At 42.3% G+C, this 13,477-nt stretch overlaps 1 protein-coding gene across 3 annotated transcripts; it reads left to right on the forward strand.

Moving 5' to 3' along the window:
- Nucleotides 1-2,410: 2,410 nt before the first annotated feature.
- On the forward strand, nt 2,411-13,477 carry IFT27 (intraflagellar transport 27). Of its 3 annotated transcripts, none has more exons than XR_013773931.1 (8): nt 2,411-2,578; nt 6,121-6,200; nt 7,253-7,312; nt 7,960-8,019; nt 8,954-9,071; nt 9,384-9,503; nt 9,700-9,801; nt 10,404-10,690. XR_013773931.1 is itself a non-coding variant. In XM_079303271.1 (8 exons), the coding sequence occupies exons 1-7, from the start codon at nt 2,545-2,547 to the stop codon at nt 9,796-9,798; spliced, it is 561 nt and encodes a 186-aa protein (XP_079159397.1). In that variant the 5' UTR covers nt 2,411-2,544; the 3' UTR covers nt 9,799-9,801; nt 10,404-10,690. The 3 variants fall into 3 exon arrangements, 2 of the variants coding, with proteins under 2 accessions (XP_079159397.1, XP_079159398.1); XM_079303271.1 differs by having other exon boundaries at nt 9,384-9,493; XM_079303272.1 differs by lacking the exons at nt 9,700-9,801; nt 10,404-10,690 and adding an exon at nt 10,853-13,477 and having other exon boundaries at nt 9,384-9,493.

Genomic DNA, 13,477 nt, shown 5'->3' on the forward strand with positions numbered 1-13,477 from the left:
GCATCATCCTCTGTTGTTGGGTTGGTTTTGGTTTTTTTTTGTTTTTTTTGTTTAAATCCACAGGGTTCCTCTTCCCCGCTTTCTCACGTGTTCAAGATGAGAGAAGCTTCAGTGAGCACAGCTACCAGCATTCCAATTTATTCAGCAGCAACCCCTGTGGACTGCTAACAGCAGACTGTGATTCTGTTTGGATTACAAGGTGCAGATAAGTCATTCCATCCTTAATCTATCACTGTCAATGCTGGTAGGGGAACAACTTATACCTGTGAGAAGTCAGGCAGAGGAAAAGATAGATTGGGTAAAAAAAAAATATATATATATATAGTGGGGTAAAAGCAATAGAAAGGATCCAAGTCCATTAAGAGTTCTGTGCACACATGCATGCAGAGGCAGGAAATGAGGGAATGGGATAAAGGAAGAGGGTGCTAATACGAAAGCAGCAAGCAGGAAGGAGATATGCAGATTCCAAATAGAAATTTTCAGCAGCAATGAAAATTTCACTTCCAACATAATCTATGTCTCCTGTTGCAGCAATCCCAGTGTAAAATCCCAGGGATGTTTGTGACCTCAGTAAATGCTGATGGATACCACCACACTGCAGCCACGATCAATAAAACCTCAAGTACATCATAATGGAGCCTCAAAGCCTTCACTGGGAGACCTGTCAGTAAACTGGGGCAATATTACAAACAGACAACAAAGGATAATGCAAAGATTGCAAAAATGGAACAACGCAGAGACAAGTGAATTTCTTGGAGGATGGAGTGGAAGGCAGAAAAGATGAAAGAGGAGGTAAGCTATTTAGGCATAAGTGATGGAGAACATCAATAGCCCACATCTGTTTTATGTGATGGAGGATTTGGGGATGGAAAACAGGGAAAGTAATAACGAAACCTTTCATTAATTACTCTTTTCCCTTTTAAAGGAGCAGTAGTGACTCCATCACTATATTTTACTGCAAGTCATCATCAACAATTCAAGTCTGCCCACTCAGGCTAGTGACCTCCCTTTCATGTTTTTATCACAGAAACATGTTATTTTATGTTCATATAGAAGACTCCTTTGATTCAGCTGTAGGTTCTCATTAATTCTATGTTATTTGCTTGGCTGGATATGTAACAGGTAATTTATCCCAGGAAAGGCAAAACAGCTGCCTTTGAAGCAGTCACATTAAAATAAAATGTTGATACTAAAATAAAACTTGGAAAACTTTTTTTTTTTTTTTATCCTTGGAATATCCAATGATCGAAATTATAATAATAATAGAGATGCATTATTGACTATTCTGTTCTTCCCAAGCTTGCTACTGCTTTCCACAGTAAGCACATTCTCTGCTCCAGAATAAACAACCCAAAGTGCAGCCAAGCGAAGTTGATACCCCAAAAAAGGCATTTTTAAATTAAGATTGCTATTAATGGCATGCTTTCTGATGGCACAGATCTTTCAAAGAGGTTGCAAGGAGTGGAAAACCCAAGAAGCTTCCTGGTCCCCTTTGTCGGCTCCCACCCAAATCCACTCATCTGGACAGCTTAAGGAAGACAGAACATCAGTCCAAAGAATAAAAATAGGTCATAGAAATAGTTCAATAGTAGCCAAGGGAGAGTTTTGTAAAAATATTTTAAAAACAAGAAGAAACAAATAAAGAAATTAACCTAGTGCAGCGTGAAAAGCTACAAAAATGAACGGAGGGTCGAAAAAAGGAGAACGCAGCTAAGAAATCAGCAAGGATGAGAACTTTCTCCGTGAGTACATTAACAAGGCCAAGCACAAGGAAAAGTGTGCACTGGAGGAAAGGGGAGCGGCTCAGCTGCTGGCCCGGCCAGGGCGGGAGCGCAGCCCCACTCGCACAGGGTGATGCCGGCCTCGCACTCCGCCTGTTCCGCCGAGCTGGCGCGGCTCCGTGGCTCTGAGGCCTCACGGCTCGCAGCCCGCGGCCGCCCCGAGCCTGAGGGCAGCGTGACCCAAATGCCGGGCCCGGGCGCCAGGGACGCGCAGGCAGGGGCAGGCCCCGCTCCCCCGCGCATGCGCGGCAGGGCGCACGGAGCCCGCGCCCTTCCGCACGGAGCAGCGCGTTCCGCGGGCTCCCTCGCTGGAAGTGGAGGCTTCTCCCCGCGCTGCGTCTCCCGCCTTGGGGCTGCCGCAGCTGCTTGCCCGTAACTTTTATCATTTTCTGCCGTGCCCTCAGAGGGTCATTTCAGCTCCCTGCTGCAGGGCCTCTGTGTTTTATCCAATAACAAGCTGGCCTTCGATGACATCATTAGTTGCCGGGCAGAATTTCCCTTCGCGCCTCCCGCACCGCCGCGGAGCCACGGGGAGGGGCGGGGCGTTTTGATTTGATTGACAGCACGGCTAGGGGCGGGGAGAGAGGAGAAAACCAATAATAACTCTGAGTGGCCTTGATGAGCAGGGCCCGCAGCCAATGGGGACGGGCGGGTGGTCGCTCGGTCGCCAGGGCCTCGCGGTTGCCAAGGCCGCGGCTCGGCGCGGTGGCGATCCCGCTGCCGCCGTCCGGGCCCGCCGCCGCCCCTGCCCCGGGCCGGCGCCATGGTGAAGCTCTTTGCCAAGTGCCTGCTGGCAGGTGAGTCCGGCCCGCCCGCTCCCATCCGCCCCGCTGGCCACAGGGGACTAGAGCAGCGCTGCGGGGTGGGGCGAGGCCGTCCTCAGCCCCTCGTGGAGGGGCCGCCCCGCCGGAGAAGAGGTGGGGAAAGAGGCGAAGCCAGGAGCTCGGCAGCCCGGGAACGGGAACATTGGAAGTGTGTGTGTTGCTGCCACTCGTACCCTGCCCCGCCTACACGTGCAGTCGGGCTGTGCCCAGGGAGAGTGTGTGCTGTAGTTGGAGCGGCTGAAATCCAAGGATAGGGTCAGAAAAAGAGGGACAAAAATCCCAAACTCAAACCGAAAAGGGTATTTCTGTGGTGTGGAAAGGTGGGCGCAGAGACTGGAGAAAGCGTGAAGGGAGCAGGGTAGGCAGCTGAGTCCTGCCTAATTTGTGAGCCTTGCTTTGGGCTGATGTGAAAACTTCATGGCAGAAATTAGGGTGATTCTGAGAGAATGATAGAAAGGTAAAGCCCAAACAAAGAGTAGAAGGATGGAGAATGAGCATTTTATAGTGACGTCTTTTCCTCCAAACAATTTGGAGGCTAACCTGAGGAAAAAATGAGGTGAAGACACCAGTTTATTTAGTCAGGATGGATTATGGAAGTGTTGGAAGTACAGCTGGCTATTATCACTTTATGAAAAAAAACTTTTTATTTTTTTCCTCTCTCTCTGCATCGAAGCTCTGTGCAGCCTCAGCCAAAAGCACAAATCCTTTGTGTGCAGTCAACTTCCAGGTTTAACTCTTCATTCCAAATTATTTCATCCTGAATAAAATGTTTGCCTTTTTTAACCTCAGAAGCAGCTGACCATGCACTCACACAAAGCCAGATGTGGTCTTTGGCAAAGGCAAAAGAATTAATCTCCCTTGTGGGTCTACTGCTGTGAACAGCATGAATATCTTGCCCATCTTCTGCACTTGAAACATAGGCATCGTTTCCAATGTGGAAGTTTCCTTCTCCCAATATACTGGCTTTGCTGAAGTCTATCCAGTTTTGTTGTTTAGTGTTACTACAGGCCAATTCCATGACCATTTTAAAATCATGAGTTCTCTTTGGATGACCTGTTATTGTCCTTAATCATAATTGTGTCTGGAGTGGCCTTTCCAATTCTCTTGAACAAAGAACAGGAATGTCTTATGCCATATGTCATTCTCTTATGTGCTACAATAATATCCATGTATTATTTAAAATAAATTAATGAAGCAGATCAGACAAAGTAGATTCTCTGTTGCAGAAAAAAACACTTTAGTGAAAGGAACCTAAGGTATAAGTAACTACAACAACCTAAAGGGAGCAAGAAAATGCAATTACACAGATAGGAGCAAACCCATTAGAAATGGAACTGGTAGCTCTTGTGGACCTAAGAAAATGGTTATGAAGAGCCAGAATTGGGAGCTACACCAAGGTCAAAGAGAAGAGGAGAAAAGGGTTCTTGTTAGCAAAACAGGGACTATTAAATTGACAGTGGAAGACGATTCCTGTATTGCCATAAAGGTCATTTACAGACACAAAGTAAAAAAATCTGTTGTCTGAGTTAGCTATGGAGACACTGCACAAAGGTTTTCATTGTAGAGCGACAACTGGAAGTACCAGGCATTTTAGAAAGACCCTACAGATTCTGGCAGAGTAACAGAAATATGGATGGAATATATACTGTGCAATGCACTGCTGGCACATGAGACTAAACTGAAAAGGGCAAGGAAACTTACTTTGAGGAAGTGTACTGGTGTGATGGACCAAAGAGGCTGGCAAAGAATAAAAAGAGGGAAAGAACACCTGGGGCTGTCAAGTGAAAGAAAGGCAACACATTAGTTAAGAATTTGTGCTGGCTGATGCCTGCACAGTTTGGAGCAATGTGTGCCTCTCTAACTCGTTTTACAAAGACAGATCTAATTGTCTATTGAAATACAGAATAGCTTCCACTCAGAACAGAGTGTTGTCTTCCGCACAAGCTTGAACTGCTCAGAGAACAAACAAGCTGACTTACCAGATTTTCCTGTCTAAATATTATGAGCCCAACTCAGCTCAAAGTAAGCAAGCATGCTAAAAATGTTTAAACAAGAACTACATTTGGTTAATGCATCTAGGGGCAATTGTCACTCTCCAAAACACCTTTCCACCTCTGTAATAGTATGTGAGCAGAGATCTTTACCAATTTCCTTCAAAACATCATTAGGAAGCTGGAATGGAGTAAAAGATACAGCCCTTTCTTGGTTTATTCATTAATAACATAATGTAAAATACTTCCTTTCTGGCTTTATTTATTAACAATGTAATGTGAAAGACTATTCCAGGCTTGGCTGTTATGAGTCTGCCTTTAAGGGTAAAGCTTCAACCACTGAGATATTTAATTACTGGCTCCTGTCCTTTTAGCTATCCAGGCTAGCAAGACATTATGTAGAGAAATTATAAGCTCTTTGGAAGCATTAAGTCTTTGTTTAGAAAGGGTTATGATTTATGATCTTTTTCATGTAGTAATGTGGGCATAAATGTATCCTGCAGAGCCTGAGGAAATGGTTTGAAGTTGTGTCAGAGGAGGTTTAGGTTGGATATCAGGAAAAGGTTCCTCACCCAGAGGGTGTTTGGGCCCTGTAACAGCTCCCCAGAGAAGTGGTCACAGCACCAAGACTGTCAGAGTTCAAGAAGCATTTGGGCAATACTCTTGGTCACATGGTGTGACTCTTGGGGATGGTCCTGTGCAGGACCAGGAGTTGGACCCAGTGATCCTTGTGGGTCCCTTCCATCTCAGCTAATTCTGTGATCCTGTGATTGCTTTGGATCTCACAGAGTTCTGTGAGAGCTGGCCAAAGCAGGCAGCTGCCAGGTTTGCCTCAAGTGTTGTGCAAGCCATATCAGAAAGCCTTGGCTCTAGAAGAGCAAAAAACTAAAGCTTTTCCTTTCATACAGGGATGAATCAGCAGGCTCTTCTCTCCAGCCATGTGCTTTCCCTCTGACGTTTGCTTCTGTTATACCCAGGATGTAGCTAATGAGCCACCAGCAGCATTGAGTCAGCAGGGGTTGCTCTCTTAGCAGGGTCAGCAAGAAGAGTTCATTGAGAAATGTTACCAGGTTAAGCAGATTTGTCTCAGTATATAACAAGGATTTGAGTATGAAGGAATGGGTAACCTAAGGAGAGGAACTAGCCTCCTAGAAATCCCAGTCCCTTATCACATTGCAATTTTCTCTACATGATAACATATTTGGGAAATTTTAATTCCTATGTAAGGGCCGTGGAGTAGGCATGAATTTTAGAACAAACAGCAGTTCTACCCTGATCTGGCAGTCCTTTGCTGTTGTGCATAGATCAGAAATCAGATATCAGCCACCAGTATGCATAGTGCAATATTCATTTCCTTGTGTGGGTATTACCTTTTAGATGCTTTTGTGCTTCATCAGACAGTTAAATTGCCTGTATTCAGAGTTAGAGCATCCAGGCTCTTACAGTGTGTGATAGGAACAGATCTGAGGAAAAATAAGTTACTCTAGTATGAAACAACAATATTTTATGGTTTTGGTTTTGCAGGAGATCCAGCTGTGGGTAAGAGTGCTTTAGCCCAGATGTTTCACAGTGATGGGGCTCATTTTCAGAAGAACTACACACTGGTAAGCATACAACAGGCTCAGACTGCTGTCTAATTTTTTTTTAAGATGAATGAGAAAACTGAGCAGCCTAAAACAAAATAAATATGATTTTAAGTTGAGGCATTCCAGGTGGGATCTTAGAGGATTTTCTTTCTTACACCATAGATTCTGAAGAGAAAACCTCTAATGTTCTGTAAGTCTGCATTATGTACGTGCTGATGTTGAAACTTAAGGCAGAATAATTCAGTTAATCTTGTGATTTTCCTACTGAACCAATGTTTTCATAAGGTTTTGTGGTGTTAGAGAGCTCCCCCCTTTAGGGACTACTCTATGAAAAAGCACTGCTGAAGGAGAAAGCTTTTAATTCCAACTATTAAATGTGGACAGTGCGCTTATCACTGTGCAAACAACAAGATGTGCTGCATAGCCCCAAGATAATTATAATCTACAGAAACTGTTCCCAGATGAAGAGGATACAGTTTGCAGTCTTTCAGTGTAAGAATCAATGGTGATGACTAATCAGAAGCAGGATAAAAATAAAAGTAAATATAAGTAAAGTAAAAAAAGGAAAATATGAGTGTGGAGGAAAAAACCCTAAAATATGTTTATTCATTGAAATAAAGATGGAAACCAGAATTTAAGGATGGAAATAGAACAAGCAAATGAACTACAAAGCAGGATGAGATAAAAGGTGGAAGAAGCACAAATAATCTCAGTCCCATATGTTAGCTCATCACATGGTTAGTGCAAAACGTTCTAAGGCGTGCGTTAGAGCACAGTGTGAGAGTGAACGTAGACCTGCAGACTTCAGCTAATACTCTGAGCTGTATGTAAGCAAATCTCTTTGCTTCTCCTCCTTTTTCCCCCAGCTGAGCAAATCTACAAGTCTTTGACATATTGGTGAGATTAGGTTACCAGAGCTGGGAAGAGTATTGCTGAGTTTCCATCGGTCTGTGTTTGATGGAATTGTAATGATTCACAAGAATTGCCTCAATCCAATGCACGGTTGGTATACAGTTGGACAGGCTCTTAAAAACTCTCCTGATCCTCATTTTCCTGATTCTTCTTGACAGACAGCGGGAATAGAACTGTTGGTGAAGGCTGTATCAGTTCCAGAGACAAGTGATAGTGTGGTGAGTTTTTCTGTGACATAAATTGGGTCAGAAAGAGACATCCAGAGCTCAAGCCCCACACGTGTCTCGTTCTGGTGGAAGATCACTCTGCATGTTCATAGGGCAATTAAGTTGCATTAAGGAAATAAGGCTGATCGTGTATAATTGCTGATATTCCAGGGTTAGTTTAGTGTTAAAAATGTAATTTTTATGTACTTGTATCCAACACAACATTTTATACCAGTTATTGCTAGCTTTGTTCTGTCCTAGAGTGCACTCGGGTTTAGTTTGTGATTCCTGTAACTACAGAAGCCAAAGCTTATCTGTTATTTTTTCCTTAATGCCCTATACTCCCATTAATGGAATGTATGTAATTTTTTTATAAATAGCAGAGGTTACTGTCCCACTCCACATATTCTGTTTTCAGTAGGGATGGAAACTAGAATTGGGGCCTTGGAAGTAACTCTTATTGCTTATACTTGAAAAATGGCTATTTATTTTCTCATGCTATCTGGAGTTTTCTCAGTGCGGGAAATTTGTCCCTTAGGGACATGACTGTGCTGTACTGAATAAAATGTTGGAGTTACAAGTTGCAGTATTTACTTCCAAAACCTTTCCCTACAGTGCATTTTTCTTGGCAAGAGCCTTCTTTCTGTTTCCGCTTTCAGGAATTCTTCATTTTTGACTCTGCAGGAAATGATCTATTTTCTGAAATGCTAGAGAAACTGGTAAGTCTTATGTAACAGTCCTCTTCTTCCAAAGAAGTGCTTTTGCTTTGAAGATCTGAGCTCCCCAGTCTGGCAGATGTAGCAAACTTTGTCTTTAGTGTAAATGGGAGCAATTACCTCAGTTGCCAACGCATCCTGTTCTACCTCTCCAAAACTTGTATAAGTACTAGAAGAAATACTTTCCAGAGAAAGGAAAGCAAATAGGCAGTATTCTTACAAAAGAAATAGGGAATTTGAAGTGAAAATTTTTGTGTACTGTTGTTTAAAGTCATTTTTATTTCTTAGAAAAACATCTGTTTTGCTGCAACTTCAACAGTGGGAGAAGTTTTTTTTTGTGTTACAGTGATGTGTTTGATCCAGCGGGATTCATTTTTGTCCTTGAGCATAATCCTGCCCTTGGGTTTTTTCCTTCCCATATTTGTGACCTTCTCTGTATAGTTCTCTACTGTGTTATCTCATTTTGAGAAGCAGAATCAGTTAATTGATGTGAGCTTCCATGAGATGGCTAAGTCAACCTAATGGTTCATTGTCCACAACAGCAATTCCACTTTTGCACTTGCACCAGATCTGGTTTGCAAGCTGACTCAGCTTCTCAAACTGGGAGAAAACCTTTCTACTTTTTTTTCTAGGATTAATTTTGTGCTGATTTAGCATGAAAAATCAGCTTGCCCAGGGATCAGATGAGTGCCAGAGCTGATACAAGTAAAGGGGCAAGACTGCACAGACAGGACTAGAGAGGAAAGCAAGACCACCTCTCCCAATGTCAGTGATTTAGTTGGGTCAACTGAAATGTGAAACCTCAGCCAGGGCATAGGATTCCTGGGTGTTAGGGTTTTTATTTTCATCTTAGCAGCTGTGTTTGCCACGTTTACAGCCTGGCTGTTGACCACATCAGTTTCATTCGAGCTGACAGTGTTCCTTTCTTGCTGTGCAGTGGGAGCAACCCAACATCCTGTGCCTTGTGTATGATGTCACTAATGAGCAATCCTTCAACAACTGTAACAAATGGTTGGAGAAGGTTAGGGCTCAAGCAGTTGGGGTGCACGTCCCAGGTAAGAATGGGTGTGATTCTTGTTATCTGCTCCCCTCCTGTATGACAGCAGTTGTTTCTGTTGAGCTGTGGAATACAGTCAGGGGCAGACACGGCTTCCTCCAATTCCTTTGCTTTTATCAAAAAGCAGATAAGGCTGGAATATGTTTCCTTTTTGGAATCTTTTTTAGGTAGTTATAGACTATTCTCTACACCTCCAGTTTTTTCAGCTACTTCTACAAATGTTCCAGTATTTATGGCTTACAAGTCAGCATTGATGAGCTGTTTGGTTTTTTTTTTCCTTTTGTTTCTTTTTTTTTTTTTTTTTCTGTAGGTGTCTTAGTGGGGAATAAAACAGACCTAGCTGATCGTCGAGTTGTGGAGCAGGAACAAGCACAGGAGTGGGCTGAGAAACATGGCCTGGAATACTGTGAAATGTCAGTGGTGAGTATCTGTGAGTATCCTTTCACCATCTGTGCAAGGGGGTGTTTGTAAAGTTATCTTCTCTTTCAGGCAGAGAAAGATAACTGGGGACTCTCTTCCCCTTGTTTGTCATCTAACTCAGTTTTCATCCTTCTTTGGTGAAACAGAGTAGAAATAGTCAAATGCTTATTCCATCTGCAATTCACAACTCTCTTATTTCTTTACAGAAGGAAAGGAAAAATTTTGAGGTCCCTTTTCACATCCTGGCAAAGTTATTCCATCAGCTGTACAAAGAGAAAGTGGAAATTTTTCACTCACTAGCCTGACTGGTATGATTTATTTTTCCTGTGAGCTTCTCCTAGTACTGAGAATCCTGTTGGAATGAATACAGAGAGAAGAAAAAACATGAGCTATTTGCTACTTCATGGTCATCCTCTGGTAATTCAAAATAAACTAGAAATAAGCAAGTAGAAAGACACTCTTCTGAAGCTGCTACCTCAGCATTCCTTTCATGTCCTCTAACTTGGTTCTCAGCTCATTGAAAGTCTGCTAGGTTGGAGGAGGCGGAGAGTAAAAGGGGAGGACAGAATGGAAATTGCCAGCTCTTTGCTTTGGTATCTTTTTGTCTGAACAAACTTCCTGCTGCTACAAGCAAGGATTTAGACGTTTGGAAAATGAGAGAGGAAGCATTTTTGACTTAAGCCAGCCTTGATACATGCACTGTGGGGCAGGACCGATTTGGCACTACCCCTTGAAAAGCATTTTCAGGAGGAGGCTTATTGCCCTTAAATCAACACCTGGTGGCTGAGATGTGTGGAGGCAGAGCTGGATTTGGGTGTGTTTCCGGAGTTGGAGACCAATTTTAACAGTGTAGCCTTTATCAGTTGTGGGATTGATATGCTGGTGACTAATGCATGTTTCTAATTTCCAGAATCTGTTTCTTTCCTTCGGCGTGGCTCGCTGTCCCTGACTGGTGGGAGCTGTGTCGTCCAGCCGCTGTCACTTGGTGACGCAGTGCCCTCTGCTGGTCCCAGGTCACAGGAGTTCTCCAGAGGCTGCCACCTCCCTTGAACTGAGCAGGAAGAGCTTCCTGTGGGCACATCCAAATCGGCTTAACTGCAAAATGGAGTCAAATTGCAAGAATACCTTTTCTATTCTAAAGATAAATCTAAAACTTATAAAAAATTACCTTTTCTTCTTCATGTCTTTATCATCTTACATATTGTTGTGTCGTTTTTGTCAGCTGAATTTGGCAATAACATTCTGATTAGGTTCAGTTCACAATCTCAAAATCAGAGTCCTCTTATTAAAGTCTCTCTGCTTGTCATTGAATTTCAGATAAAAGACCACAGTTCTGATGTTGCTAGTGGAAACAGGACTAAGGAAATGAAAGACAGCCTGGCTAAGTTACTCTGACTCAGCTGTGTCTGGCTAGAAATTTCGTATTAGAAAAGGTAGAAGTCTAGAGAGAGTTGCTCTTTTGTGTGGAGTACTGATGTTGCATGTGTAAGAGTCATTGCTAATGCAGTATGCAAAAGCATATGTGGTAAGGTACTCCTTGTAACTGAGCCTAACACCAAGAGTTTAAAAAATTTAACCATTATCTTCCAGATTATGGTAGACTCCCTTGGGCAAGGAAAGCTGAGTTTTGTAGAGATTAAGCACTGAGTGATGTTTCAGGCAGTCTTTTCAGGAATCTGTGTTTCAAGACTTTTATACTTGTGGTTTCTAATCATTTTTATGCCCAGTGCTGAGAAAAGTACATTAAGCTGAATGTAAGAAATATGGCTGCCGATGTTGTAGCAGAGTTTATGAAGCACTTCAAGAAACTGGAGAAGGACTGGCCTCATTTATCTGGCCTCATCAACAGTGTGTTGATGCTGGGAACTTACTATGGAGCATGAACACCAGTTAAAGAGGATGAATAGGAGCTCAATCTATAAGAAGTGAAAACAAGAGGTTCTTTTACTAGAACTCGACTCAAAAATGACAGAATAAGCTGAGAAAGCTCCTGCTTTCTTCAAAGAAGGAACAGGTCCTCCATGAATTTAGGGTAACTAGAAGACTCACTTTTTGAATTGGATTATCATTATTGGCATTTGTATTTTACATGGGCTGTCTTGTTAATTCTGGGTGTTTTCTGTTGATTTACATAGCTGTGGCTGTATAGACTTGCTTGCAGGTGTGCAGGTGCTGGTGTCTTTGACTAGTAAGAATAAAAGCTATTTTGGATGCTGTGCTGATCTAGTTAAAGAACTAAAGAAGGTTTGTTTTTATTTGGTATCTAATTTCCCCCTGGATCTATTGATGATGTGATCACAAAACAATGCACATATTTTTTCCTATTGAAAATAACATACCAGATGTGTATGTCACCTGTCACATGGTGTATCTAGGGGGAATGAATGCCTTTGGAATAGGTAATAATATGAATTCTGTGCAATCTTTAACCAGGGAGTCCTTCTCTCTGCACCTGAAGGATCTACCATAACTTCAAATAAACACTCTAAATGCGCCAGTAAGATGAAGATTGGTGAATGCTGTTTTATAAAATAAATGCAAAAGCTGGAGGAGCTCATTAAGGGAATGCTTGCAGTGGGGATTTGTGATTTATAGGGAAGCTGCTTTTGAGAAGTTAGTGAAGAAAAATGCAGCCTGTGCAGGGAAAGATGTATTGCCTGAGAGAGGAAATGTATGATCTAATTAGCTAACAGTAGGGATTCACCCACTGCCCCTTTCTCTCTTCCAGAGGCCACAACTACAATTAGAAAAGAAGTCATGTCTAAAGCATGTTGGCCAACTTGCTTTTTACAGGAATATTTCAAGCACTAATGTAGACACAATTTAATGTCCTTCAAAATAGTGTGTTTGACAATAACAATCTCAACCCTTTCAAATGCATTTTATTATGTATTGTCCTTCCTGGCTAATGTGCTGTACAATACCAGCCTGATGCAAGTGGTGGTTGTTGCTATTTTCCTGGTTTAATTGTGACCTTGGTTATAGAGGCTAGTAGACAACATGAGAGCCAAACATGGGAAGATTGTGGGAAATAGTTTTGTTTCTGTGTGAAGGAGTTCAGGTGGTAAGTGAGCTGGACCAGTAGGATGAGTAAGAGTCTGGAGCTATTATTAAGTTTCTCCTACCTGTTTGCTAACTGTGGCAGTCACATCTGTAGAGTGAGGATGTGTGATTGCTGCTTATAGGCTTAGCATCAGTCTGAATTACAGATGCTGTGGAGAACAGTGGGAAGAAGACAGAAAGCCTGTCTGCTGACCAGGAAGCTTGTTGTCTTCTTACAGCACTCCTGCTTTGTCCAGCTGTGCAGTGCTGCAGGTGCTCAGCATGAGTGTTAGAACACAGAAAAGATCCAGCTCTACCAGAACGGAGATTTCAAAAGAAGGGGAAGGAAACAAACAAGCCTTTACCTGGTTTTAATGGATATGTAGTCCTTTTTCCTGCTTGCTTGTTTGATTAGACAAAATAATTTCTTTCCTCCTTGGAATCCCTCCTTACCTTTCCTTTGGTCCTCATGGGTCTGCACAGAATCTCTGTTACACTTGCGACCTGCTTTACTTATCTTGATACATCACCAGCTGATTTTTTTATCATTTTAATTTCTGCATTATCTATTCCCAAGGCTGCAAAACATTTCTTTTTAGATTAATAGACAAAAGGAAACAAAAGTGGAATTTTTAGTCAAATTGTCTTGGAAGAAAAAGCCTTAAGAAGCTGTTTGACATTCTGAAATTTTACTGAAAATTTGTTTGTGTACAGTTGTCGTATTAAAGATGCTTTAATGGTTTTGTTTTGTCTTGTCAGACATAGTCTACCGTGTAGTGAAATTCAGGATGTAAAATTCCAAAAAGTTCAGGTTTTATTGTGGGAATTAATAGGAGTATCAAACTGTGATAAGATCTGTTGAGTCTTAACAATGGAGTGGTCACTGCTGTTCATAATGAAGCATTAAATAGACTGAAATGGAGCTGTCAAAACAGTTTCTTC

This window comes from Erithacus rubecula (genome assembly GCF_903797595.1).
Source record: "Erithacus rubecula genome assembly, chromosome: 4".
NCBI classification, from domain to species: domain Eukaryota; kingdom Metazoa; phylum Chordata; class Aves; order Passeriformes; family Muscicapidae; genus Erithacus; species Erithacus rubecula.

What these genes read in the sequence shown, in the direction of transcription:
- IFT27 (XM_079303271.1), top strand. Translation starts at nt 2,545, where the DNA reads ATGGTGAAGCTCTTTGCCAAGTGCCTGCTGGCAG. An exon ending in TGCCAAGTGCCTGCTGGCAG is followed by an intron (nt 2,579 to 6,120) that starts GTGAGTCCGGCC and finishes TTGGTTTTGCAG; the next exon opens with GAGATCCAGCTGTGGGTAAG. An exon ending in CTGAAATGCTAGAGAAACTG is followed by an intron (nt 8,020 to 8,953) that starts GTAAGTCTTATG and finishes CTTGCTGTGCAG; the next exon opens with TGGGAGCAACCCAACATCCT.